Raw genomic sequence first — 27,795 nt, 5'->3', positions numbered from 1 at the left:
TCTGCCTACAATGCCACAAAACTCATCATGCCAATGCAATTTAACTGGCTATTGCAGGATTTACTCTCACAGCGAGTGTTTTAACTCCTGAGGTATATTTATAACCGGGAAGAAAAATGGAGGAGGAAGCCAGTATGAACCCGGCATTGACACAGCTTAAAATGGCTTGTTTTGGCCGCGATATGCGTCGCTCAATGCCAGAGCTTAGGTTAGTGTAATGTTATATGACGTGCACACGCGTATAATTCAAAGCCAGAGTCCCACAGAAACACTATTACAGAGCTCTGCATTTCCCTGAGGGTTTTTTTCCCCCCTCTTACTGTAAATGGCTGCAGGATCGGTCACATAAATTTATCCATGAATAGCCTTGCACACACACACATATATAATAATCATACTTGAGTTACAGCTGCAGTGGGAACTGTCACTTAACTTCCTAACTGTAAAGTCACAACAATGACCTCTGTAGAAATGGGATTGTGTGGGTCTGAACAAAACCAAAACCAGCAAGCTAGTAAAGAAAGGAAACCCAAGGACTAATCACCCCGGCAGTAACTCCTCTGAGTGTGTGTTGCAAGCATGGGATCTTAATTTAGCACTACAGAAGTTGTGCTTGTTTCCTCAGCTTCTGCAAGGGCTGAGTGGCATCGCTGCTACGAAGTCCATATGGATCTTATGAGGTATTAAATCATGTTCCATGTACATAGCATTTTTCACTTGATCGCTTCTCAAGATTAATTCTTCCTGTCAAGAAGATGTCAAATTCAGCAAGTCACTAAGTGCTTGTTACAGAATCCCATAACATAACTTTTACCTGTAAAACAACTTTATTTTTTACTCATGATCATTCTCTTCTTGTGAGCATTGATTTGATCTGAAGACACCAAGGTGACACCTGATCTGAGTGCACTCATGTAGTATAAGGTTGAAAGAGCTATTAGAAATGAAATAAAACAAAACTGTCCACTGAAGAGTAGGTTATAAATCCAGAACTCCAGGGCAGAGTGGGTAGACAGAGGCCTGCTGCAAGAAAAAGTGCCCTGCCAGCCCCTCTGCACTGTGGCTTATGTCCTTCAATTATTTCTTCACGTCACCAAGACCAAAGACACAGAAACCTAAACCCTAAACCCCAGCAGCAGCAGTTCTTGGGCTGCACAGGGCGCTACAAGCATGCAGGGCACTACGAGCTCCCAGGGCGCTACAAAGGCCGTGACGTGGCTGGGAAGAGCCTGGTTATAGAAGTCCATCAGACTGTAAAAGCACAAGGACTTTCCACCACCTCAGCAACTCACAACAGCAGTATTCCCAGACCCTTCTGAATCTTCAAAGTAAAGGGAGCAACTAGAAGAGAACAAACCCCAAGAGGTTAATACACTTCTCCAACACGACCGCCAGCAACGCCTGACACTGGCTGTGGTTATCAAGCAAAATTCAGGAGATATCACAAGATGTTCAAGCAAATTTTCTGTCACTTATTCACAGTGCTCAACTGCTCCAACAACATCCATCCCTCCCTTTTCCCCCAACACCAAAGGCATCCAAGGAACAACCCTCCCAAAACGCATCAACTCAGATGCTGTGATCCACACACAGGATTTCAGTTCTTAGCACCAAGTCAGGAAGGAGCAAGTGCCAAATAAATCCAAGGTTTTACAATCAGCACTAAAATTAAAGTGTTATTTATAAAGTAAGATATTACAGTACATAATGCCATGACCCCACTGAACTGTGAGCTGGGAACATCAGGAGGTCTGTATTTACACAGGAACAGATAAAATTAACTGCAGGTGCCTCCCTTCCCATAGACAGTAACTTCCAAAAACAACACACTAAAACGTAAAGGAAGCTCTTCCCATTGACATTTCTCAGGACAGCGTTACAACTCTTATCTATTGTTGTACCTCCCAACCCTCTCACAAGTTACGTGCTCATACAGGGAATGTCTCAAATATTCCAAAACAGGACCGGTGCCATTTGCAAACCCTGTGTATTCAGCTTCTTCTTACAAGGCATCCTCCCAGTCAAGACCAGCCATCACAGCTAAACCCTATGGAGATGCTGGGACTGTTGTGCGGGCTTGTTAGGATGAGCAAACGTGAGTTCAGAGAAGATAAAAGTGTTTGGAGTCACGTGCCACCTTGTCCAGTCATGATAATGGAGGATATGGAGGTCTGTGAAAGAAGTTGTTGAATGGAGATAGGGGGAAAAGCTTCAGCTCTGTTGTTGGTAGAAGGAAAGAGTGGGTAAAGGGAGATCTCTCTAGAAACAGTCTTTTCCATGCCAACCTTCTGCTGTTAAGAGTGTGGAGTAATCTATTATTCTCAGCACTACAACTGCTGGTGGAGTATTTTCTCTGGAAATAGAGAAATTCATATGTGAATTATGCCAACGAATACACAAAACTTACTGAGAGGAACTCCTATCCATACATACCTATAGATACACATATTTTTATTTACACAATATACAAAAATATATTTACATGTAAGTCATTTTAATAGGATGAAGCCTGGAGGAAGTCATCAACCGCAACAGATCCACACTGTCTTTGGTCACTTGCTCTTAATCTTCTTAAGAAGTTACAACCTTTGCAAATGAGCTGCTCCAGCTACCCATCGAGGACACAGCACAGTACCTGTACCCAGGCTACAAAACCCTGTGTAACTTCAGACGTGATGGCTCACCTCGAGGCTGAAGTTAGTAACACAGCCCAACTATCATCTCTTATTTGGGGGGATAGGACTTCTTGGGCTACAAACCTCAATTATGAAGGTCCCTCACCTTTTCCCATTGAACCTTCAGGCCAGGCTGTTGTTTCACAGATCTTCTAGATCCTTCTGTTTCAATCCCTTGAAGGTTTTCACTCCTGCTGTCCTCTGTCACCCCAACTATTTACACAGATCCCTGGATGCCTTCCATTCAAGTATGCCTAACATGACCCAGATAGAATATAGATCAGAGAAACACTTTCCTTTTGTGCATTTCAAGCAGTGCACATGGTGTTTACAGCAAGCCCCTTACGAACTGAACCTACAGAGCAAGCCACCTCTCTCTGATGAAAGCTGGGGGACAAAGAAAAACAATGAATTATAACAATAAGACTCAAGACTAGGTCTGTTTTCATCTCTTAGTACCTTGCAGTCAAGCTGATTCCCAAGCAGGTAAAAACAACTCACAGGAATCGGGCTAAACTGTTGCCAATCAAGCTGAAAATACCAAAACAAGGAGTATGATTTGAAAACACAGCAGCACTCTTAAAAGAGAACAAGTGGCACAAAGTGCACGCAAGGATAACGACAAGAAGTTGTAAATACTTTACCTAGTACCTACAACACTGCTGTTGTGCCATTCTCTGGCAAGCAGATTGAGCCTGCTCCTTGTACTTTGTGTTCAAAATTACACAGGAGCTTAGTGCAGCATAAAGGATCAGAAATAACCACAAGCCTCTGTTTTAATACGCAAGCCCCCAAACCGACAGACATTGCATCTTCAAGCAGACCTGGAATCCTCAGCCAGTTATCACGAAGTGTAATACCCACATGCAAACTGGTACTAAACCCTAGGCTTTGCTAGTGTGAATGGCTTATAACTGAAGATCTAGAAGCCACCACAATAAAGCCATTTCCAAGCTTCAGCCAATTCTGACAGTAATATGCAAAAGACCACTAAATGAAATCTGCAGAAACGTTCAGGGCATTCAGCCTCTGGGGAATGTGGACATTTGTAAGAAGTAGCTAATTTTACACTAGTTTGGGCATCAGGCACCTCATATTGTGCTTGATTCTGCACAGCAGAACAGATCATTTGTAATTTAGACCACAATCAGAATCATTAAAGTTAATTTGGGGAATTAGATCTTAGGCAGAAGCTCTTCCCTGTGAGGGTGCTGAGGCGCTGGCCCAGGGTGCCCAGAGAAGCTGTGGCTGCCCCATCCCTGGCAGTGTTCAAGGCCAGGTTGGACACAGGGGCTTGGAGCAAGCTGCTCTAGTGGAAGGTGTACCTGCTTGTGGCAGGGGTTTGGAACTGGATGAGCTTTAAGGTCCCTCCCAATCTAAACCATTCTATGATTCTATGACAACTTTACTCAGAGCTCTGAGGGTGCTGTTTTGCTGTTGTGGTTTGTTAAATTTCAATCCTTATTACAACCTAAGGATTTGTTTTTATCATTCAACGGTTGACACGCCACCTGGGCGCCTCATGAAAGCTTCATGTTAATATTTAACTATATAGTGCTCTTCCTGAGGTACAGCATCTTGCAAACATCCCTGTTCACTTTAACCTACTCCCATTGAACCTGCTCTCTCACACTGCGATCCCGAAAGACCGAAGAGAATCCCAGTGCAGTGGTCCAGGCAGCCACAGATGTCCTAAAAATGAGTGTAATTGCATGTGAAGTCTCTTCATGCTGTATTCTGAATACAGCTCTCTGCTCTTAAAAAGCAGGATGAGAACCACCTCCCCCTCAAGCCAGGTGACCATAGCTTCTCATGAGAGCAATATATTCCTTAGTGATCAGCAGCTTGGAGTGACCAAAATAAGAAGTCAGCAGCTTAGTGTTGAATGAGAGAAGATGCTGCATCAGTACAAGCCACAAAAGAGAAGCATGGGAGTTGGTATCTGCAATGGAGATATGCAGAAATGCTTCAGTGTAGTGTGATGGTCTAAGAACAAGGTCCATCTGATTTTTCCAAACACAGGTCTAAGACAAGCTGTGACTTTTACCTACAAACCCTGTCCTGAAAACAAGGAGCAGTACAATCAAAGCATGAGGCAGAATGTCTAACCTTTGCTTTCTGCAAAGATAAAAGAGGAATAAGATTGCTTTTCTCAAGGCCATAGAGAAGGATGTTGTAACAAGGCATGAAAGAATGAAAACTAAGGTGACATATTCAGCTAAATGGGGATGAGGAAGACTGCATTTTAAGTAAGTTACGTGGAAAGATGTATAAAATGGAATCTGGACACACAAAATAAGAACAAATCTACACCAAAGAGGATGCATAGTTTACAGCAAAGAGGAAAGTGGGGCTGTTGGTAACCGAGAGGTAATGAAATGGGCGGAAGTATAAGATTAACCACAAGGAGATTAAGCTGATAACTAATGATCTACACAGAAATGTCAGACAGAGGTTAAGATTTTAATCTGGACAGATTTCATGGCACAGTCATGCGTTGTAAACATAGATACTGGAATGGAATTTGTGTTTATGGGTGAAGATGCTGAACAGAAGCAGAGGGAAAGAAGAAACGAAATTTCTTCCAGACCCCCTGCTTCCCACCTCCCCTCCCAGATAGAATGAGGAGAGAGAAAGGTGAAGTATTGCCTGAAGGCCAGTTCTGCACAGAAATCTCTGGAGAACGAAGCTCTACCAACCAGATTTATACGCTTTTCCTTAAGTTACCAGGATGCATAAAGCGTTTCAGTGCGTGGTCACTTAGCAAGCTACCCAAATCCACCCTAGCCATGGCACAGCTCCGCTGGGAATCTGATCACAATGCCAGGCTCTGTCCTGCTGCAGGCACTCCAAGGGGAAGGCTTTTGCTCTGTGCCAGGCAGAGGCTGACTGCTGGAGACAGCAGCAGAGAGAAGGCGACTCCAGGTCTCGAGTAGGCTCTCAAAGCAGGCAGCGCCCTTGGAAGAAGTGCTGCTGGTCAGCTGCCTGCCTCCCAACATAACCTAGGGCTGGCAGCAGGCAACCTGGAATCACACAGAGCGCTTATGTCCCATGCGAGCAGGCAATGCACAACAGGATTCACCAGAGGGCTAACACATCCATCCTTCTGCTACCACATTGATTTCCCACCTGTGCTGCAGCTCATGGTACTGGTCACTATGGAGCCCATTTTTTCCCCCAGTTTCCATATCACAACAGCATGCAGGAGGGTTGGGCTAACCAAACTGTTCTGTGACTCTATACCTCTGCTGTGGTAAGATTTTACAATACAGCCAACCATCACTGAAGTCATTGTTTGACAATAAGGAAGTAGAGTAGTAGTAAAAGTCTCATTATCCGCCTGTTAAACTACACTTGGCCATTGAGAGAAACAGGATCTGCTCACGGAACATGACTGTGCAGGCGTGTGCCATAGCTTGCTAAAAAGCTTCAGCTTTGTGGATGTTTATCAGCACGGGAGGCAAGATATGGTCTAATCACCAGTCACCATCAGCATTGTCCATTTCAGAGCAATTAAAGACTATTCAGAGCTGGTCTGTCAGGGCAGGTGAGCCTGCCCATCCCTCAATGGGTAATTACTGTGTTCGTGTGCAGCTTATGGAAATACCTTTACAATGTCTAGAGTCCGCTGGGGAATAAAAATGACACAAACTAGCATTATCTAGCAAGAAAAAGAGATGGGGCTCTCCTGTATCAGATACCTGAGGCTGTATCGGTTTCTCCAGGGACAAAGAGTCTTTATCTTCAGCCAGCAATGGGAGTTGTGAACCTCAGAACAGAGCTGCTGTTATTGAAACTAACCTTCACGTGGAGAGGAGCTGAAGGAGTTTGAGATGCCGCCTGTCCGAAGCCAGGTCAAATACTAAAGTATTTTTTATCTAAGGCATTTCTGACAGTTGCTTGTCTAAATCCATCTTAAAGTTAAGTTCTGCCTCAAGGCACTTCCTGCACTCGCTATCTGAAGCTTCTTGAAGCCCAGCTCACCAGCAGCTCACTCCACGTTACAGATGACCACCGAGGCACAGAGGGGGGCACCGAACTACCCAAGAGGCCAAGGGCAGTGCTAAGAAGAGGTCGGTGGTATCTCATGTCCACATCCAGCACAGGATCCTCTGCAGAATACTTGGTATGAAGCAAGACACTTGACAGTTTATTGCTGAGTCCTGCTCAGTCTCCTTCAGTATCAAAACAAGGCTCATATTTGAAACCGTGCCACTTCAAATCAGGCTTTGGGTGGATGGCTGTATTACCGCAGTGAAGAGTCACTGGCAAATCTGAGCAGCGAGAGACCTAAAGCGTGTTTGAAAAACACAATCTGGAGTTCTTTTTGTTATCACAGATTAGAGCATGTGGAAAAACAGCACACTCTGCCCTGGTGCTGATCAACAACAACCATCATCCAGCAACTCCTCCTTTCACCAACAGAGCCATGCAAAACAAGAGGACGTTTTCCTTATCACACCCACCAAATCCATGCACCGTTTAGGCTCAAAGGAGAACATTTTCTATTCCCCAGAACAAAAAACCTGATGCCTGATGTGGATACCCAGTTCTAATAGATTTCTAGACTGGTTTTGTAGGCTAGAAACAATAAGCGCTGAAAGAGCAGCCAAACACCATACAAATTATTTCGGCAGCCCTGGAGATAAGGTTATTGGAGTGTGGAAGAGAAGCCTAAGGAAAAAGTAATCTACACATGACATTGCTTTTGCTCATTTAATAATCACCAATGAGGTGAGAAGTTGCTTCTGATAGATAAGTGGTTTCCAAATGCTTTTTCATTAAGTCTCCAGGTAAGACTGCTACTGCACGTTACACTTGTCCTTGTGCCAGAAACATGGAGCGTGCAGATCCCCAAGTCTAAACCCCACAGAACTGAATGAACAGAGAAAGAGTTTATTGAGCTTTAAAGGCTTTGCTTCAAATACAGTTCTAAAACAAAAGCCTTATTCCTTTAAGCCACGTTAAGGCTTCACTGGGTGAGCCTTTCAGACAGTCAGACATCACACTGAGGAGCTCCACTTCCTCTCCAGCTTTTGGGAGCTTCTGAGGGGTACTCACAAGGGAACTCTTGGACTCATTCATCCCCAGCTGAAGCTGTGTAAACACATCCAGTGCAATCAGCCTTACTTCAAAAAGGTGACATTCAGAAAAGCCTGAAGCCCAGAAATAACAAGTCCTGCTGTTATCACTACCAGTGCCACTGGTTTGTCTTTACATGAAAGAACATCTGTCCAATACTCAAATTTTAATGACTACTTTCATTGCTCATGAAGTATTAAAATCCTTGCAGTGTGGTAACACAGCATGGATGCCTGATGAAGTCTAAAGTGGTAACAGAAAAATGCTTAGTTATCCCATGATGGCTGCTGAATTGCATGTGCTTTAGTCCTAGGAACCCCAATACACTGGTAAAGCTTCCTGCATCATTCCTAAGATCTTCTAATTGTGTCTTTAACAGCACAGCAGGGTTCAAGCCCACATTCAAGCACAAGCATTCTTTACGTACCTTCTCAATCATAAAATGTTGCTGATATGACAAAGTTTGTCTGAAGTTTGTGTGAGAGATTTCCAGACGTTTAGTTCAATGCAATAGCTGCAGGTTGCTTAGGAAAATCCTAGTATTTTCAGGTATTTTTGAACAGATAACTCAGAAGCTAATGGCATCTCACTCACATTATCCAAAGCAAGGCTGCCAAGTTCAGCAGCTTTCCCACAGCCACCAAATAATCTTTCTCTTTAGCACACAGCATCAGACTTGGCAGTCTTCACACTGATAGGGAAAAGTCAGCCAGCAGACAGGCAACCCCATTTTGGGGCATGTAAACTCCTTGCAGTTTTGCCCCCCAAGGAATTTACATCTCTGCACTCAAGTCTTTCCTCTTCCTGCACCTCTGAAACACTGCATAGGGCCCAAGCTCTCCCTCGCTGCACTGCAACTGCTGCCCCTGCCCACAGGTATTAAAGCCTCACGTTGCAGTAATGCTCTGTGCTAACATAATCAAATCCCCACAGTTACAAAACCAGAGAAAACATAAAAACTTGAGCTGGAAACCATGGCTACACAACCCCAAGCCATGCCTGTTCCCTTGCCCTATAAACCTTCCCTTCCTTACAACCTCGCAGTCCAGCAGGCTTTATTTTGATGAACAATTGGAGACCAACCTCCTGCCTCCCTGCCCCAGACAACTCACTTTGTAATAAACACTAAATGAGGAATCATGCTTAGGGGTCAGGAGCGTGATGAACCAGAAAGCCAGTGACCTTAGAAGTTACTGCTGCTCAGTCTGCAGGTATTTTCTCTCATTTCTGACAAGTTTGCTACCGAAGTTGCCTTAACTCTGCTTTGACTTCAAAACCATCAGTCCTCCCTGGAACTTGAGCTCACACTCAGTTCATCATGTCAGGGCCCTCAAATTCTACCATGGCCACACAGCAGCAGCAATTCTATAGAAGTCCCAGGTGACCAGCAATAAAATGTGCACATCTCCAGAAGCCTTCCCAATGAGCAGAAAACAAAAGATTGGAGTAGTTCTATGAACAGATTGATGAAATCTCCCTTCCCCAGCTGGTGAGACCTTGCAAAGTTAACAGTCCTCATGGGACAAACTTGCTCAATAGCTGTCAGCCTCGTTAGCCTGCATATGAACAACGGTCATAATGCTTAATAGCCCAACTATCCAGCACCTGCCAGAGCTTTAGTGACTACAGTGTGAGTGCTGAAACTGCCTGGTTTACAGCAAAAGCGGAGCATTATTCTTGACACCATGCAAAAAGAGCACCTCTAACCTGATACACAAGATGAAAATCCCATTTATTCTCCTGGACCGCACCGAAGTGATGCTGGGGAAACTACACATACTCTGAGCTCTTTAAAAATAGAAGAACATGAATCCCAGCATTCTGCTGAGTGCTACTCGAGCTGGACTTTGCAACTCTCTGAGGGGATTTTCTCTAGATGCCCAGGAGGCAGCCTTTAGTCAGGTACACAAGAAAGCACATTCTCAAGTGAAGCATTTCACACTGAGGATACTGAGCTAGAAGCAACTTAGTACAGAGTATCCTCTTCCCTGCTTGTGTCCTTCTTCTCTGTAGCAACTCTGATCCTATTTTGAAGAAGAAAGAAGGAAATTTCACATTAGAAAACTTCTTGGACTTCAACAGGTGCCGAGCGTCCTGCCCTGTTCATTCAATTCATTTTCAAATCCAGATTCACAAGGAAGCCAGACTCTCCATGTGAAAACATTACACTCAGCCAACATTCAAGCACCACACAGAGCCAAAGTTAATTCTCTGTTTGTTTTAAATGTCACAAGCCAAAATAAAAGCAATGCTGATGACTCTCCAACCATGTCAGCCCAGACACAGGGCCCCCCAGCCCCATCAGCTAAAAAACCTAGATAAAGATGATGAACACACACAGTTGTCATCTACAGCATCTCAGTGTTGAAGCCACAGTGAGCTGCTTTGTACACTTAAGCAGTGCCACAAACTTTGGATCAAAGCAGCAACTGAAATAACTACAGGCATGGACCAAGCATCCAATCCCCCTGTCCAACATCTTATTTTGTTTTCCAGCTAACCAAGAGCCCTAATAAACATCCCAGCAAGTTCATTCACATCCCTCCAATAGGAACTTGCACACAATTATAGGATATAATTGGGAAGCACGATCATTGAACTTGTAACCAGCTATTGTTACACGCTGAGGAAGGGTTAGTGCTGCTTCCTCTAGTACACAGTGGGTTATTCACCAGCTCTGTCATTAATCAAAATATCCTGAAATCCTCACCCTTTCAGTTAGAAACAATCTTTGCACCGGTCACACCTGGGGCTTTTTGCCCTTTTTTGTGTTCCTTTTTAACCACAACATTTATTGTCCCTGCCCATGGCAGGGGGGTTGGAACTGGATGATCTTAAGGTCCTTTCCAACCCTAACTATTCTATGATTCACGGAGGCAATCCCTGTCAAATCCCATTCCTGGTAAAGATGGTTTGAGAGCTTGGCCAAGTGACATGTTTTGGTTGGGCTGCTCACACACTGGATACACTTCTGTGTATGGACTACAAGGATGCTAGAGAGGGACTCTTCATCAGGGACTGTAGTGATAGGACAAGGGGGAATGGGTTCAAACTGAAACAGGGGAGATTCAGGTTAGACACAAGGCAGAAGCTCTTCCATGTGAGGGTGCTGAGGCGCTGGCACAGGGTGCCCAGAGAAACTGTGGCTGCTCCATCCCTGGCAGTGTTCAAGGCCAGGTTGGACACAGGGGCTTGGAGCAACCTGCTCTAGAGGAAGGTGTCCCTGCCTGTGGCAGGGGGTTGGAACTGGATGAGCTTTAAGGTCCTTTCCAATCCAAATCAGTTTGCGATTCCATGATTCAACAGTTTACAATCCCTTCAAAGCCTCCTACAACAAACATGTCCAGTTTGCTCATCATGAAATGGAAGAATACTATACCATCATGGGCAGATGAAATTTCTTTTGCTTTGTTTGCCTAAATCTGCAAAGGGGCAGGAGAGCTGCATTTGATTTAGCATACTTTTACAATTAAAACCAGGTTGCTCCAAGCCCCTGTGTCCAACCTGGCCTTGAGCACTGCCAGGGATGGGGCAGCCACAGCTTCTCTGGGCACCCTGTGCCAGCGCCTCAGCACCCTCACAGGGAAGAGCTTCTGCCTAAGAGCTCATCTCAGTCTCCCCTCTGGCAGGGTAAAGCCATTCTCCTTGGCCTGTCCCTGCAGGCCCTTTTTCAAATTCCCTCTCCAGATCTGCAGGCGGAGAAAAGCTTTACTTTACTGGATGCTTCTTCACAGCCCCAAGTTTTGTTTGGCTTTTTCAGGGTAAACAATATAATCTTAAATAGCCATTTGTATGGAGGGATTATTTCCACCTCTTTTCCCCCAATTCCGGGCTGTGTCTGACCAAGCACTATAAATCTCTTAACTACTCCTAATAAGCTCAAGTGAATTAGTTTAGGATGTCTCGAGCATCACAATAGCCCCAGCCACAAGCACGACATGCACTCAATAAAGCTCTCGCTTGGCAAGGTTGAGAGCAGACGCCCCAGTGAGATTATCGGGTGTCAACTTCCATCTCGCATTTGTCAGAGCTAGGACAAGAAAAAAGGCAGCTCTTATCAGATCTCCAAAGAAAAGAAGCATTTCCACTTCATGTGGTAGCAACTGGAAACATTTCTTTTGTGTTGGAAGCTTTAAAAATATCTTGCCCTTGAGGCTAGCGAAGTCTGTGGAGTGCTTCAAGACCCCTTTCCCATGCAAAGGTAATAAAACTAAACTCACGGTGACAGAAATTCCCAGCACATAAAAATCGCAGGAAGCTGTTGCTAAGTAATATTTCTACCTAAGTAAACATCACAAAGCGTTTCCCACACACACCTCTACATTTTGTTATTCAAACCTGCCCTGGAGATGTTCAGAGTTGCAGAATTTCTTCTGGCACCCACCTCTTTAAAAGCACTTGGTGCTGTTTCACAGGAGCTGAAAGACATTTCAGGTTTTGTTGAGAGACATTTCTGAGTGCTTTGTTGTGATGCTTGCACTAGGAAACACAGAAAGGCACTAAAGTGACTTTTAGTTCCATACCTGTCCCAGAATTTTCCCTGGATGGATCACAGGAAAATTAAAAGAGAGATTCCGTGGTAGCCCCAGCCCCCGGACCTGCTTCCCCAACGTCACAAAAAGCCTGGACAAGCATCGTTATTCCCACACACAACCTTTCTTTAGCAGCTCCTTTGCACATCAGTTACTCCAGGCTGTCACCCCTTCCATCAGCTCTGTCATACCATCCTCTTCAATTGGCCTAAACGGTTTCATACGCTTTCCACTTTCTTTCCATGCAACCAATTCTAGATTGCACTAATTAAGAGATACAACTTTTGGTTCTATCACATAAAGCAAGATAATAGATTAAAGAAGGAGTCTATGGACAAGCCTGAAATGGCCCACACTCTTAACAACCCAAATTTCCCGGTAGTGTGAAGTCCCAAGATCAAGAAGATAACAGATCCCTACAAAGGTTTCATTCAGGATGAAAAGGAGAACTGTAATTTCATCATATCCTCTAAGGAACAAAGCCTATATTTCAGATATCCATCCTTATTTTTCAGGAATGCAGCTCTTCAACACTCACCAAGGGACTGCCTGATATCGCAGCTCATTTTCCTCATCATTTTGATTTAGCCACTCCACTTTTCCTTCCTATTAACTTTCTCCACCTCCAGATGAATTAATCTGCAAGTTAAAGGCTGAACCTGCCTTTATAATTAGACTGTCAAAAACATCAGACTGCTTCAAACCATGTATGGACAGAGAGGACTGACAGCAGAAAGAACAGGCAGGAACTCCTAGTTCAGAGGGAATTGTTCCTTCTGCAAGCGCTGTGACAAACACACAGCATTTTTATTACATTCAAAAAAAAAGAGTGGAAAAAAAAATGCAAAAGATGAAAATCACGTTTGGCAGATCCAGAGTGAGGGCTCGGACGTGGCACTTCCAGCATTTCTGTTGTCTGCATTCTTCAGCTCAGCCGCTCTGCGTGAAGCCACTGCTCTCAGAGAACGACGTTTTCTCAGCAATGCAAGGATGCATGTAAAAACCCCACCACATTTCAAAAACGTGGGCTGAAAAGGTACAAACCCTCCAGAACAGGAACAGCACCCGGCTGCCATAAAACCCAGCTAAACCCAAATTCCAAACAGACTACATATTTCCCTCCCTTCCTACCCAAAATATACCATGAGTTGGCCTTAACTGAACTGACTTGCTTTTCACACCAATGTAAGTGATTTAGCAAAGAAACCTTTCAGGAAGCATCCTGACCAAGCTCAGCCTCTGGTGCATCCACCTACAGAGCCCTGCACTCACACAATATTGAGTGTGTTTTCAAAGCATGCAGCTGCCCACAAATCATTTCAGTTCCTCCCAACTGGTTTCATCCACAACCTTAGCTCTAACATCTGTAAGAAGATCTTTTACTTTGTTGTCTTGAACATGTTATCACCAACTGAAAGAATTTCTGGGCTAGAGTTAAGGCTGCAAGGATGATTCAGAGCCTTGGACGTGTGCCTTAGAGATAATTATATGCTATATAACTGAAAGTTAGTTTCGGAGTTAACAGAGGTATCTGTGCCGATTAAAATAAAGGCATATCAAAGGTGCATGATCAATATGAGATGTGGCAGGGATAACATGAAAGGAGAGACCCCAGAGAGCACACAAGGTCAGGGAATGGTGTGGAAGAAATGGGGGACATCCAGGACCACACTCCAATCCCAGCTGTTGCCGTATCCCTTCCCATTCACACAAGGCCAGCAGTGCTCTCGGCTTAGACAGCATCAGCTTCCCATCCAGAGAGGTGGAAAACAGAAAAACAGCAAATGGGAGACCCTACCCCAAAGTTCTCTGAAACAAACCAGAGGTACAAATAACCTGCAGTAAAACAGGCAACACACAACCCCAAGCTTCCCCCATGAAAATCAGACTGTAATTGCTACATTTCATCCCAGCATTGGTTAAAAGACAAAAAGCAACAATAAAAAAGGAGAATACACCTAAAACCAGAGAAACAGGAGACTTGAGCACAGCATCAGCTGCTGAAGAGGCTCAGATAAGCAGAAGAAGTCCCAGAAAAATGCAGACGGAAAGATTTCATGACATTAACACCCTCAGTACTGGGAGCTGCTATGAGGCTCTTGAGGCTAAGGAAAACCAAAGTACAATTCACACAAGTCCTTAATAATCTCGACAAAACAATTAGACATGCTAAGGATACATTAAGGCTGGCACAGGAACAGAGAACACAGTGATTCCACCAACAGGTTCTCTACATAAATGTCACTTCATCTGCTGGAAGTCTAAAGGCTACTCACAGTCTAAAACACGACTCAAGCTGTTCTAAAGTCATTTTAAGCACACAGGCAGGTGTTTCAAGGCACAATGTAACACAGATACCAGCTTGTTGAGAGCACCAGCTACCAAGAAATAAAAGTACAAATCTCTGCATTCAAACCAAAGATAAGCGTGGCTTGTGAAGTGGTTTGGAAAGTGCATACCAGTTACAGCCAAAGTACCTATGAGCAAAGCGTCTCTAAATCATAGAATCATAGAATCATAGAATGATTTGTATTGGAAGGGACCTTCAAGCCCATTCACTTCCAACCCCCTGCCACAGGCAGGGACACCTTCCACTAGAGGAGGCTGTCTTCTACAAGGACCTCAGAAAAACCAAATGGGAGCATCTGCATACAATTACTTTTTTGAAACCATTTTCCCATTCGAATTTCAATTTCAAATTCAAGTCCAACAGACTTACTAGGTTGGCTTCCTTAGGCACCTGAGCTAAGATGGGGTGTGATACCGTACAGGTTTCCTCCAAGAAACTTAACTGCATTTGTACAAGAGGCTCAGGAGCTGAGACTGCTGTCCCAATGGTTAAAATCTTACATTCCTACATGTTTCATGCAAATAGACAGTCATATAAAGGAGAGAAACCATACATTCCAGTCAGCTGCAACACAGCCCCACAAAATTCACAGGAATGAGGGACATTATGAGTGGTCTAGCCACTGAAAAAGCCTCAGTTTTATCTTTAACCTTATGAAAAAGCTGAAAACAGGAAACATGAATACATGGTTTCGGCACTGATAATTGCATGCCAAAAGAGTTTATGAACTAAAATGCTTTATAACCTTGCTTTTCATGTAAAAAAAGGCACACGCACAAATGCTTGCATCTTCTTGCTCATACCCTGTTATCCTGGTGACAAAAAATGACCACTTTCTTTAAAAGGAAGCCAGACGATTCTGGGGTGAGGAGTAGCAGAGGGGAAACCACATTAATTTCATTACTTTATGCATACTGGCAGGAATTCCTTCTCCAATTTGGCACTTAGCACTCAGAGCTGCCCTTTAAAGCTTGGCAAGAAATTCCCTCCAGCCCACAAGTTTCCTAATTTTGTCTTAGGACACACTGCTTCATTTGGATGCTCTACCTCCAGAAAGACAGACGACTCTAAATGTGTCAGTTTTACCTCAATTCACTTTGCTCCCCGTCAAGTCAGATTTAACATAAATCAAAGTAAATATATAATTAAAACTAAACTTAAGGTCAGCTCCAAGTTTGGAAAAAAACAAATCTGTATGAAATTAAAAGCAACCCTAATACAGTTGAAGAACTGGAGCTCAGGGGTTGCAACAGCAGCTTGCCTTCTGAACACAGCTATTCCCCTGAATCAAAATGCCAGGCTCAAAGCCCAGTCATTTCATCCTCCCCAGGGCTCCTGCTACAGGCAACTCCCACCCAGGTCCTCCCTCCTCCTTCCCCTTCTCCCTTCAGGTCTGACTTGGCTTCCAGCACCTTCCTTTGTGCAAATGCTGCTCACTCATCCACTGTCTTACACTTTCATATGGCAGGAAGGTTTCAGTAAAGATGTAATTGCACTTCTCTGGAGTTGGGTTTATTCCACAAAGACTTTTCCCCACTGTTCTGTATCCGTCTGCTGCAGCCTTTCAGTCAATTGGGACATTAAGTTAATCCCCTACCCAAGCCCCAACAGAGATACAAATACCACTAATTACTGTACAAGATACCAGTCACACTCATAGCCTGTTTAAATTGGGAGCTTTAGGCAGTCCCTGCCTTTCCAGAGGAACCGAACGCAACCTTTTTGGATACATCATTCACACAGGTGGAAGAACTGCCGAAATAGCCCCATCCCAAATGTTTCCTCTTCCCCTGTTTAACATCAATTTTCAGCCTTGCTTTGAGGAACCTGTGCTTAAAGGTAGCAATTAACAGGTACCTAATAGCTCTCCAACAGACCAGACAGGTTAAAAAGCGACAGCAGACCCACAGTTGATGTACATCACTCTGCAGACTCACCTCTCTGACAGCGATCATGCGTCCAGCAGCGTTCAATGAAGATGCCGTTTATCACAGTAGGAGGACAGTTGCTCTTCCCCTTCACAGTTCCGGGGCACACATCTCCACACTCTTCTTTGTCGTCCTTGTTGGCCACGATGTAATTATCTTCTACAGAATCCAAAATCCTCGACCAGTCAATTGTGGACAAGTAACACAATTCGTTGTTCTTCTCAATCCGCACAGCGCCTCGAGTGATGTTCATCAGGTTGTAGAGGCCGATCTCCTTCAGATGAACCATCTCAAAAATGACCAGTGCGTAATTAAAGAACAGATGAGTTCCTCGAATCACAGTGAGGTTGGGGAAAAGTCCCTTCAAACTCTCCAGACCGTACACACGAAAGAGCAGCAAGTAGTCTGTAATCATAGTGAGCTTAGGAAAGCTGAGCTCACGGAAATCTTCAGGCTTGGTTTTAAACATCAGCAAGATTTGCAAGTGGCCCTCGATGACAGTGCAGTTCTCGAGCATGTTCAGCCGGGTCAGATTGTTGCGGATGTCCATGCTCCTGCAAACTGGGAGGCAAAGAACAATGTTATTTATGCCTTTATAAAAGGTAATTGTTTGAGCTTTCTGAAGACACAGTTTTACCCAACCACATCACAATGTATAGCTAGACTTGGAATATGCAGCCAGATGCTTTTCAGTAAAGCTTTAAGCGTTAAGAAATAAACTGCAAGGAACATCCCCTGGTATATGATTACAAAATAACAATGAAAGTATTTCATAACTTCTTCTGCCATCTTGAGTGTATCACTTCTATCACGACTGCACTTGTAACACCAGTCCTTAGATGTCATCTGGCATTTACCAAAGTAAGAGATGTCTATGCAACTGAGTCTGTTTTCCTTAGATAGTTGCCAGTGACACACCTACCTCATCTCAGATTGTGCAATTAATGCCAGTGGATTAGAGCGAGTGATTTAGAATGGTTCCAGGGAGGGGAAGATAGGAAAAGCATAATGGCTAGGAAATGGTGGTGCTTCAGAAGAGAGCAGGAAAACCTGGAAATACATGCAAGACTACAGCTCACATGCTTGCCCAGACTTTGCTGACAGGAGTAATTTACTACACCAAGAATTTTTGTCCTAAGCATTCTTTTCAGTGTTTGGGCTTTTTGGTTGTTGTTTTCTCAGGGTTGCAAATCCCCCTGCCTTGGCTATCTGGATAGTTTATTTAGTAGAATCAGTAGCCCAAAGAACTAGCAAAGTGAACAAATACATGAACCATAAATTAAAAGGGAAACAGAACAACAGGAGTCCAGGTACCAGCAAAAGGAAAAGACGGGAAGAAAGATTTGAATAGGAAAATGTTTTTTAACTCTAAGCACAGATAAGAAATGAAGAAGGAAGTTTCTAGCCCCATTCCTGCACAGCATAGTCCACGTAAGTGATTCTCTCTTTTGTCTATAGTAAAGAGCCCCGTCCCCCTGCCCTCTTAAGAATTAAAAGCACAATATCTTTACTCTTTTTGTCACTGCATGTAAAGCTCACCACCTATAAAAACATCACAGCTTCAAGAAATCACCCAGCAACAACCAGGCCTTACAACACTGATTTAGGAGACTGATGTTTACAAGTTATGACTGACTCATCATGGCTTTATACAGCCCACTGCTGTAAGGGTTAACAACGAATTCAATGCAAATGTCTTCATGATCATTCAAACATTTGTTTCAGTGCAATAAAATAATACAGGATTTGAAGCAGTATTGCCCAATGGGATTTTTTGGTACTATATCCAGGTTGTTTCATAAATTGCTTTCTGAAAGAAGCAGCTAACACACGCAGAGCCTCCAACATCAAAGATGTGCTTTTTACAAGTGGGAAAGGAAACCTGATGACCAGCTTGCAGCAACCTCTTTGTCCCATGAAAAACTGCAGCCAAACTGGAAGTAAGCCAGGAAGCTGTCCTGCTGCACATCCCATGGGCTAAAAAGAACTGGGAGAGCAACAGATTCAGTTAAAGTACTCCAAATATTGAATTTAAATCACTAACATAGGTATTTCCAAGAAAAACAAGTGTGTGACAGGGCAGGCCAGTGGTTTCTTCAGGAAGGAGAAACAATGGGAGGACAAACAAAAGTCAGACACTGAAGTTTGATGTACAAGTCACCAGTGTAGCTAAAACTATCTGATAAATCCAAAATCCAACATCTTGGTTCTTATTTACTGCTTGCTGGGCACACAAGGAAAAATACAGCACGCTGAGGTGGTACCCATGACCAGTTGCTGTGTCACAGTGTGAAGTACTACCCAGAGTAAACTGAATGTATACACCTGTCCTTAAGGAAAAAGAAAGGTCAAAAAGTATGGCTCAACTCTACAGACTAAGAATTACCTGCAAGAGTAAAAGCTTGATGCTTCTATTATGGCTCAAGGCCACAAAATGCATATATACACTAAGCATGATTACCTCAGTCTTTCATCATTTCGACTAGAATTAGGTAAGTCTCTAGAAACGGGCCACAAGCTAATCCCCAGACAACCCCTTCATCCCTGCTCAGCTCCACAGAAGGGGAAGACAGCAAAAGCTTGAGTCTGCATGGAAAGAACAGCAGTTTGGAACAAGTCCCCCAATTCTGTGCCTGCATTTCAGGCTACAAGCATCCTGCTGTCATCCCATAACAAAGCTGAGGAACCCAGGCTGAAGGCACCATCCCAAGGAGTCAGCTGCTGCATCAGCCCCACACCATGCATCAGAGGGTTGGGTGAAAAGCACCAAAGAAAAGTGTGATCCTCTCTGGCCAAAGAACAGATATGCATCCAGCAAGGTTTCCCAGAGAGTATTCTCTGCTTCTGTCTAGCAACAGGCTGATCCTCCACACTCCCAGAGCTCACAGCACTCACCACCTCCCTGTATAATCTAAGTAAGTAAAAATTATGCTGCTTGTGAGTCTGACTCATATCCCTGCAGCTTCTAGAGATCACTACTAACATAAGTAGTGCTGCTCCTGGTCCAAATGGCCAGAAGATCATAGAATCCCAGCCTGGTTTGGGTTGGAAGGGACCTTAAACCTCATCCAGGTCCAACCCCCTGCACAGACAGGGACACCTTCCACTACAGCAGCTTGCTCCAAGCCCCATCCAACTTGGACTTGGGCACTACCAGGGATGGGGTAGCCACATTATTATGTATTTATTATTAGGAAATAAACACTTTATTTGATATATTTCAATAATTAAGCCTTATTGCATTTCTTGAATGCACCTGGAACATCTACCATCAATTGTTTGCATTTTTTGCACCATTTTTGCATATTTTACAAATCAATCCATCAGTTATTTACCTTTTAGAACTATTTTTGTGGGTTTCACCAATTCTATACTCTGATACACAACACATTATTTGTAACTAGTGGTGCCAGCACAGACCAGATAGGAGATTCCACACATCCCGGCAAGCCAGGATGTGACCTGAGTTATTCAAACTCTGCTGGTTTAAAACTGAGCAACAGGGATGTAATAAACAGGCATGTTACCTGCTGTGCTTAAGGGGCTCCACTACTTCTGCACAAGTCCTTTTCCTGGAGGGCAGTGTCAAATGCTGATGTTTGCTGCTGTAGAAACTTAGCAGGAAATCAAAATAAATCAGCATTTGTTTCTGAAATAAACCAACTGAATAAAAGGCTAATGTCACGGTAAACCTACAAGCTTTTAGACCAAAAAACCTAATAGTTAAGAACTATTTTTCATGTTCTCCTTCAGTTTAGCTTTTAAGTGATAAATACCACAGGATCTAAGCTCCTTGCTTTTTTACCACAAGAACAAGAAGAAAAATAAGGAGTTAAGAATACCCAAACCAAAATATGAGGTTTTTTTGCTGGAAGGTTCTCAATCTTTTCATGCTGTTGAATCGCAGTTTGGTATCTTCTGTCATGCAGTAGCTGCTTAAGTCAGCCCATAAATTTATTGTTACCAAGACAACAAGAAGCAGTTTTAAGCAAAGTAATAAGTGTTCTTCCACAGCTCCTCTCAATTGTATTTCTTCTGCAGGGACGGGGGAATTAATGAATGATTCAGTAGGAAGGCCAAGCAGGTTTGATCCCAGGAGAAGGTGAGCAAAGCTGAGCCATCAATTATAATACAGACAACCTGGTTTCAAAAAACCCACATAAATCAGCTTTCAGGAAAAGAAAAAAGCTCAAATTGCTTCTCCAGTAGTAGGCCCAAAGCCATTCTTGTTCAGATTCCTGGCAAAACCTCTACTAATCATAAATTCCTGAACGTGAGCAGAAACAGCCTCTGCATCCCGCAGCACGATGCCAGGGGAAACACTCCTCCATCCCTAAGTTACCCAGCTATTCAAAGTAACCTAAAAAATACAATCATTACAGACATGTTTCATCAGACCCCCAAGGAAAAAAAAAAAAAGTTGCCTGGCGTGCTTTTTAAAGACAACCAACCAACCAACTGCAAAGATGCCAAAGCCTCTTGAACAAACTGGTTTGGTAACAACCTTCAAGTCCTGAATGAACAAACTAGATCTGATGCCAGAGGTTAGTTTTCAAGATAAAGGCTAACACCAGGGGAATAGCTGGAACTTAAGCCTTGTTTATAGTAAACCATGTGGATACCAAACCTTAATGATTCACTGCTTCAGAGCTCTGGCCCTTTAACAGTCAAGACAAGAATACTGCAGCACTGTGCAGGGAGATCACAAACCACTCAAGAGAACTACCGGTTAATTCTGCATTTTTATAGCATTCGTTGCCTACTTGAGTAGGCAAGTTATTTAAGAAAGAATCACGCTCCCTCTGGTCAAGTGAAAAGCTTTGCAATTCTCTATAAGGCTGACTTTCAGACGTGGTATTAGGAAACTGGAAAAAGGGCTTTAGGTGTTTCTTAGGATAACTGCTGAGACAGGAAAACATCCTGTTAAGTGACAGGTTAGTTAAAGGTTACTAGTCTCTTAGTGGCAGGTACTGTAAGACAGCTTCCAGCCTACCATAGCAATGAATGAACTCGAAAACATCTAATTATCAAATATTAATTTTTAAACTCCCATTTTCCATCTTAGCCACTTAGATCTGAGCCAATGAAGCAGACTGAGACAAGGGCTTCAAAGTGAACCTGACTAAACCTCCAGCCCCCTCTAATCGCATCTCGGAAAGCAGAGCTGCTGAACTGAGGGCAAACCTCTCGTGGAGGTGGCAGTCTTCAATGCTAAGAGCCCCCATAACCTCAAGGTCTGGCCTGTTTTGTGGTATCACTACATCCTCCTCACTCAATCCAAAACATAAACAGAGCGTGGCTCCTGCTGCTGTGCTTCCCATGCAAAGATAGAGGCAATGAAGTGACAGCATCCCAGGACCACAGGAGATCACGCAGGGTAATGGGCAGGAGTCAGGGCTGCCAGACCTTAACATTACTTCAGAGGGAGTAGGAACAGGTTTTACACATCACCAGTATCAACATAATTTATATTCCACAAGACAGTCACCCCAAAAGTGACCTCCAGAAAGCTTATGGGGCTTACAGAGTGTTCAGAGAGGCAGTTGGTGTGCTACCTCTCTCTAAAATAGCAAGAGGGCACATCAGGACAGCCCATGGACATGATTGTTGCTTAGTTTTGATAGAGCCCTGCCCTGCTGCACTTACTCTTTCTACTTTATACTCTTGGGAGCAAAACTTCTTTCTAGATTGAGTCTCTCAACAACAAACATTAACACAGGGTTGAGGTGGAACAAGGGACCAGCTTCTTAACGAGTTTATGAGCATAAAAAAAGAGCTGTATGAGCCAGAAAGAATAATTATAAACTCAATTATCTTAAAAGGCTATTACTACAGAAATATAAAGTGAAATTTGTCCCACCTGATGATTTAGGTAGAGAGAGCTCAGCTAGATTTCTAACTCCCACCATCAGCAGTACATGCGCAGCACCCGAACCTTGGTAAGAAGTGTAGAAGGGGAGGAAGTGTACCTTAAACTCTAGTGAGTGTATCGATCAGTTCTCTACTAATCACTAAAGGAGCCCAAAGTAAGTTGCTCAGCTGGTAGATGCCTAAAACTAGGTGAAGTAAATCCCACCCTAAATACCATAGAGAGTGAAAAGACGTGCACAAGTCATGTGTGAGATTTATGTCAAGAAGTTGCACTACATTTACACAGTGAGAAAAAAACCCCACGCAAGCCTGTTTTTTGTCACAGAATAAGATATCTGGGTCTTCATTTTATGTGCAGGTCAGGTCAGGTCTCCTCTCCTTAAGCCCTGCTTCTACTCCTCCTGGTAACTTCTGAACTCACCAACCAACTCCAGTCACATGTAAAAGAGGAAGCGAGTTCTCACGTATCATGTTTCAAAAAGGCTTAGGGAAACTGGGGATGGATTAGGGAGGGAAAACTCAGCGCCTCCATCCAAAGGATGCTTTAAGTGTGAATTCAAACCACCCACCCAGTCCACCTACAGAACCACCTACACACACGCACACCACATGCTGCCTTCCCCCAGCTTCTTACCTGACGCTATCTGAAAGGAACAAAGGGAAGAGAAAGACACAAGGCACACGAAAACCTCCGTGGGGCTGGGCTGAGGGAGGGGGGATGCTGTCACTGGAGAGCTGCGCTGTCATGGGGCATGTCTGTAGAGAACACAGGACACAAATCTCCAAGAAAGCAGACTTCATCGGTTCTGCTGCTCAGGGAACAACTTGTTTCCTTATGCAACTCCTGTACGTGCATTCACCCCCGAGCCACGCTGCTGCAGGCCTCCCTGTTAGCATCGCGTTTTCTGCACTGTAATCCAATCGTTCTCAGAACATGGAGTCAAACCCCCAAACCTTCTGAATTATGGACCTCACTGACCAAACTGTCTGCAAAATACTTGACAACGTATTTGCCCTGCATGAGTGATACAAAAATACCCTACCCCAGACTGGAACAACTCGTGTATTGCTCCCGTTTCTCCATCCATGAATTGCAGTGTATTTTCCTACCACACAGTAATACAGCAAAGATTAGGGAGTTAAGATCATCAACACATTTGCAACCCAAAAGCGCGCTGATATAAATAGGATGTAAACAGATAAATAAGATGCTTGGCTGAGGTAGTAACAATAACGCTTTCAAATTAGGAACTGCTCGAATTGTGCACATATTTATTATTAGTGCTGAATGTCAACTACCTTTCCCATTTCTCTGCTGGTAAGGGGCAGGTTTGTACATGATCGCCAGCTGTAACTTCCCTCCTGAGTTTAAACCGTCCCACCGGCCTCTTTTAAGGCTTCTACCATAAAACGTATGAAGATCTGGGGTGTTTTGGAAATACAGAACTTGTTCAATTGCTGTTAAAAAGAAGCTGTCTTAAGTGTACAACCTGCTTTCTCCCTTGAACATCACACGTGTCTCAAAAACACCCCTCAATGCATCATCTGCACTCGAACCCTTTCTCTTGCTATTGCCTTTTCCAGTGCGAAGCTAGCAGGCAGACCAGGGGACTGTCTATGGGAGAGACAATTAGTGTAGCCAGTCAGCTCTCTTAAAATAAATAATTTACCTTTATTAAAAAACATATGCCAAATTCATCCAAAATTAAAACCTGCAACCAGAAGAATTCCCTTAGCAAGTTCATTTACCGTAACCCATTAAAACAGCTTTATGAGGCTTAAACTTGTGTCCATTCATGTGGATTTAACAGGCTTGTGATCTCCGATACAGCATCTTTACATCCCTACCCTGTGTGTGACAACACCGTGTTAAACAACCCTCTGTTTAAACACCGATCCCTACCCCGAGCTTCGTCCCCCTTTAATACCCGTGGAGTTGAAGGGTACCTAAAAGCAGTCCTGTGGTTAAAGACAAAACCTCCCAGGTCACGCCTCACCACACTAAAGCCCTCCAGGACCGGAGCCGGGTGCGGATACAGCTCAGCCCAGTCCCGGCTGCAAACCAGGGAGGGGATGGGACCCCTTCGCACCGGATTCCCGCCGGCTCGGGGACAGCGAGAGACTCGGCGGCTCCGAACGCGCCGATGAGTGAATCCCGAGGTGAACCGGGGACAGCTCCAGCCCTTCCCAGTACCGTCCCAGCTCCAACCCCGGCCGCCGCCGAGACCCCCGCTCTACCCCGCAGCGGTTCGCGGCCGCGCACGCCGGACCCGGGGGTGAAGGTGACCCGAGCCGCTCCCCGCGGGAGGGCTGCGGGCCCCGAGCCGCAGGCCCCGGCTGAGCCGCCTCAGCCACCGGCCCCGCGGCGAGGCCTGGCGCAGCCGCCGCCTCGCCCCCCCCCGCCGCACCCCGGGCAGGTACAAAGGGTAACCGCGGCAGGCCCGGGCCGCTCCGCGCCTCCCGGCAGCCTAACCCCCTCACGCCGCGGGGCCGCGGCCCAGCCGCCCGCCTGGGCCCCGCCGCCCAGCCTAGGCCGCGCCCCCGGGCCCCTACTCACTCTCGCCGCGGCTCCGGCCGCACCAGGCCGCCAGCACCACGGCCACGGCCAGCACCGCCGCCGCCACTCTCGGTCCCATGCCCGCGTCGCTGCAGCCGCCGCGGCTCGGCGCGTCCCGGCGGGGGCGAATCAGAGGCCGCGGGGCGGGCGCGGGGGCCGGGCCCGGCTTCGCATCGTCGGTAAAAGACTGGGGTGAGGCGCCGCGGCCCCCTTTATAGCGCCCGGCCCCTCCCTGCCCCTCTGTGTCGGGCCCGGCTCTAGCGGCCCCTTCCAGCGCAGGCCGGGCTGGCGGCTGCCTCTCCGGCCAGTAAACAAGGAGCTGCCCCCGTCAGCTGGGAGCGAAGCGGGGCGGTGGCAAGAGGCGGCGCGGAGCCTGGCAGGGGACGGGACGGGCCGGGGGAGGGGCGGTGGCGTCCACCTGCCGGGGGCGGCCCCGCCGGGAGAAGCGGCCTCGAGAGGCCGGGACGGCTCCTGCGGGCATGGGCCCGCTCGACACCCGCCGAGAGGGAGGTGGTGGCGGGGGAGCCGGGGCCGCGCCGAGGGGGTTAAGCTGAGGAGCAAGGCACAGCGGCTCCACGGGGCAGCCGGGAGCGGGGCTTCTGCCCCTTCTACCTCAGCACTCCTGCTCCTCCGCTCAGTGGAGCGTTTGGAGAGGTTGGATTGCCCCAGAGACCCGGTAAACTGAGCTCGGGGAGAGGGCACTGCTGCCTGAACGATGCCCACACAGCCGCTTCCGAGCTATAGTTGTCTCTTTGCAATAGGGTTCAGTACTTCATGGAGTCATAGAATGGTTTGGGTTGGAAGGGACCTTAAAGATCCTATAGTTCAACCCCCCCCCCCGCCGTGGGCAGATGCCTTTTCCTCCTTTTTTAATCACCTCTGCGTTGCAGTCATGCTAAGCCATGACAGCATGTTCCCTGGCAACTTGCAGTAATTTTATCTGGTGCTTGCTTTCACCCATTTCTGCAAGATAGCGAGTGATAAACTACTGGGATAAAGCTTTTTTAATTCAGAAGCGCTTGGTAAATAGACGTTCTTCTTTCAGATCTTTTCCTCACCATCTTCAGCTTACAACAGACCTCACTTTTGTATTACATTTCTTGCTCAATGGGCCTGGGGCAGCCCCCCGGTTACCAACAGCTCCCTTCACATTGGTTCCTTTTTCTAGACATGGAATTGCTTTAGGAGAGTTTGCTCTATTTAAAATACTTTGGGTTGCTTTTCCATTTAAAGAATTGCTGCAGTTGTCACAGGGATATGACATAGCTGTGAATGGGAGGAGGACTGCTCTATGAAATCACATCTATTTTGGTATGGGGTCAGTCTCTGACGGTCTTTGAGGTTTCCCAGTTGGATGGGGTGAGGTCAGTGGCCTGATTCCACTAAATCACCCTGCTGTGATTTGCTGTGCCGGTACCTCTGTGACAATAACTACATCTTAGCGTTTGCAGACTGTTTAAATGCTTAGCCGAAGGGCCCTGCTTAAGCGGGGATGCTGCCTCTGTCATCAGTGCAGCTCGAGAAGATGTGTGCCTGGTGATTGAGCCTGTTGGTGCGTCAGAGCTGCCGTCATGGGAACAAATCCCCCCCCTCCTCCGGTTGTGTTCTTGCTGCCATTTTCTCCAACGTGCACTCCTCCATCCAACTCACAGGCACGGCAGGCTCGGAACCTCATTCCGGAGTGCTTCAGGAAGTAAAAAGGCAGTTAGGAATGGAAGTGAACAACAAAACTATGTGTTCCCTGCTTGCAAATTAACCTGCTTTATGACTATAGGCTTTGCAAAAAACAGACGGCACCAAACATCATCGAGACGGCTTGGGCTGTGTGGAATTTATAATGTGACTGTAATAGCAACCTACTTTTGCTTACTCACGTTCTTATTGCCTTTCATGTAATAATGATATCAGCTTACAGATTGGCACAGGAGGATTAAAGGCTATGGATTTATTATCCTTCCCTAAAATACTATTTTTAGTTTCTAATTACTGATTAAGAACATCAGGGTGCAATCTTTCCAGCATCTTTCCCATACGCTCACTGCTACATGTTCATCATGCTACAGTACACTAGGTTTGCAATCAGATAAACCAACAGTAGCAATGCGGGCACGAAGAGGCTAAGCAAGCACCAAGCACCTGCTTACTCTCTTTTTCCCCCAAGAGCTGCACTGCGGTCTCTTAAATCAGAAATTAGAGAAGAAACTACTAAAATCACTTGTTTGATACATTAGATACGACTTTCTTTGGCAACGTTCACTTTTCCTTCTCCCTGCCACAGATGTTTCGTGGTTTAGTCAAAATAACTTATAACTAAGCAGTGGTGTCTGCTATGAACTGTGGCACTTACAAAGTACTGGGGTTCATTTCTGAATCCTCCTAAGAAAATAAATATAAGAAAATAAATACAGAGAGACTTGAAATAGAGGGTATCTACCTTTCTAACCCCACAAAGCCTTAGTGGGTTTTGGTTTGGTTCATTCCTTACTTAAATAAATCTCACAAGTATCAACTGCCAGGGAAGGCAAGGAAAATGGGTATGGAACTTCAAAATAAGATTCTGGTTTCTAACCTTTAACATTTTATCTCTTTAATGCAGAAAATGATCTGTAATTACATACCTGATCAGTGTACGCTTGCTGAAGGGTATTTCTTTATATGATAAAGCTTATACAAATGTACAAAGAAGTAGCAGCCAGGTTACTACTTGTGTCTTGAGAACCCTCAGTGTGCTCAGAAGGGATCTTTTCCTTTCAAAACTATTTAGAAAATTAGTGTGGCAGCATTTTCATTGTACTTTCAG

At 45.2% G+C, this 27,795-nt stretch overlaps 1 protein-coding gene across 6 annotated transcripts in view; it reads right to left on the bottom strand.

Annotated features, from left to right (window-relative positions):
• Nucleotides 1-25,193, bottom strand: part of INSR (insulin receptor) — a 53,915-nt gene extending 28,722 nt beyond the window's left edge. For all 6 annotated transcript variants that reach the window (XR_013958448.1, XR_013958449.1, XR_013958450.1 and 3 more), the window contains exons 1-2: nucleotides 24,996-25,193; nucleotides 16,577-17,128 (exon numbers count right to left, since the gene is read on the bottom strand). Coding sequence is in view for 1 of the 6 variants with exons in the window: in XM_080633886.1 (XP_080490012.1) it covers nucleotides 16,577-17,128; nucleotides 24,996-25,074 (631 nt within the window). In the remaining 5 variants the exon portion in view is untranslated. The remainder of the gene's footprint in view (nucleotides 1-16,576; nucleotides 17,129-24,995) is intronic.
• Nucleotides 25,194-27,795: the final 2,602 nt, after the last annotated feature.

The sequence above is a fragment of the Psittacula echo genome (assembly GCF_963264785.1).
Source record: "Psittacula echo genome assembly, chromosome: 24".
NCBI classification, from domain to species: Eukaryota; Metazoa; Chordata; class Aves; order Psittaciformes; family Psittacidae; genus Psittacula; species Psittacula echo.
The sequence above is the reverse complement of the archived record's forward strand: the minus strand, read 5'-3'. Positions and strand labels throughout refer to the sequence as shown.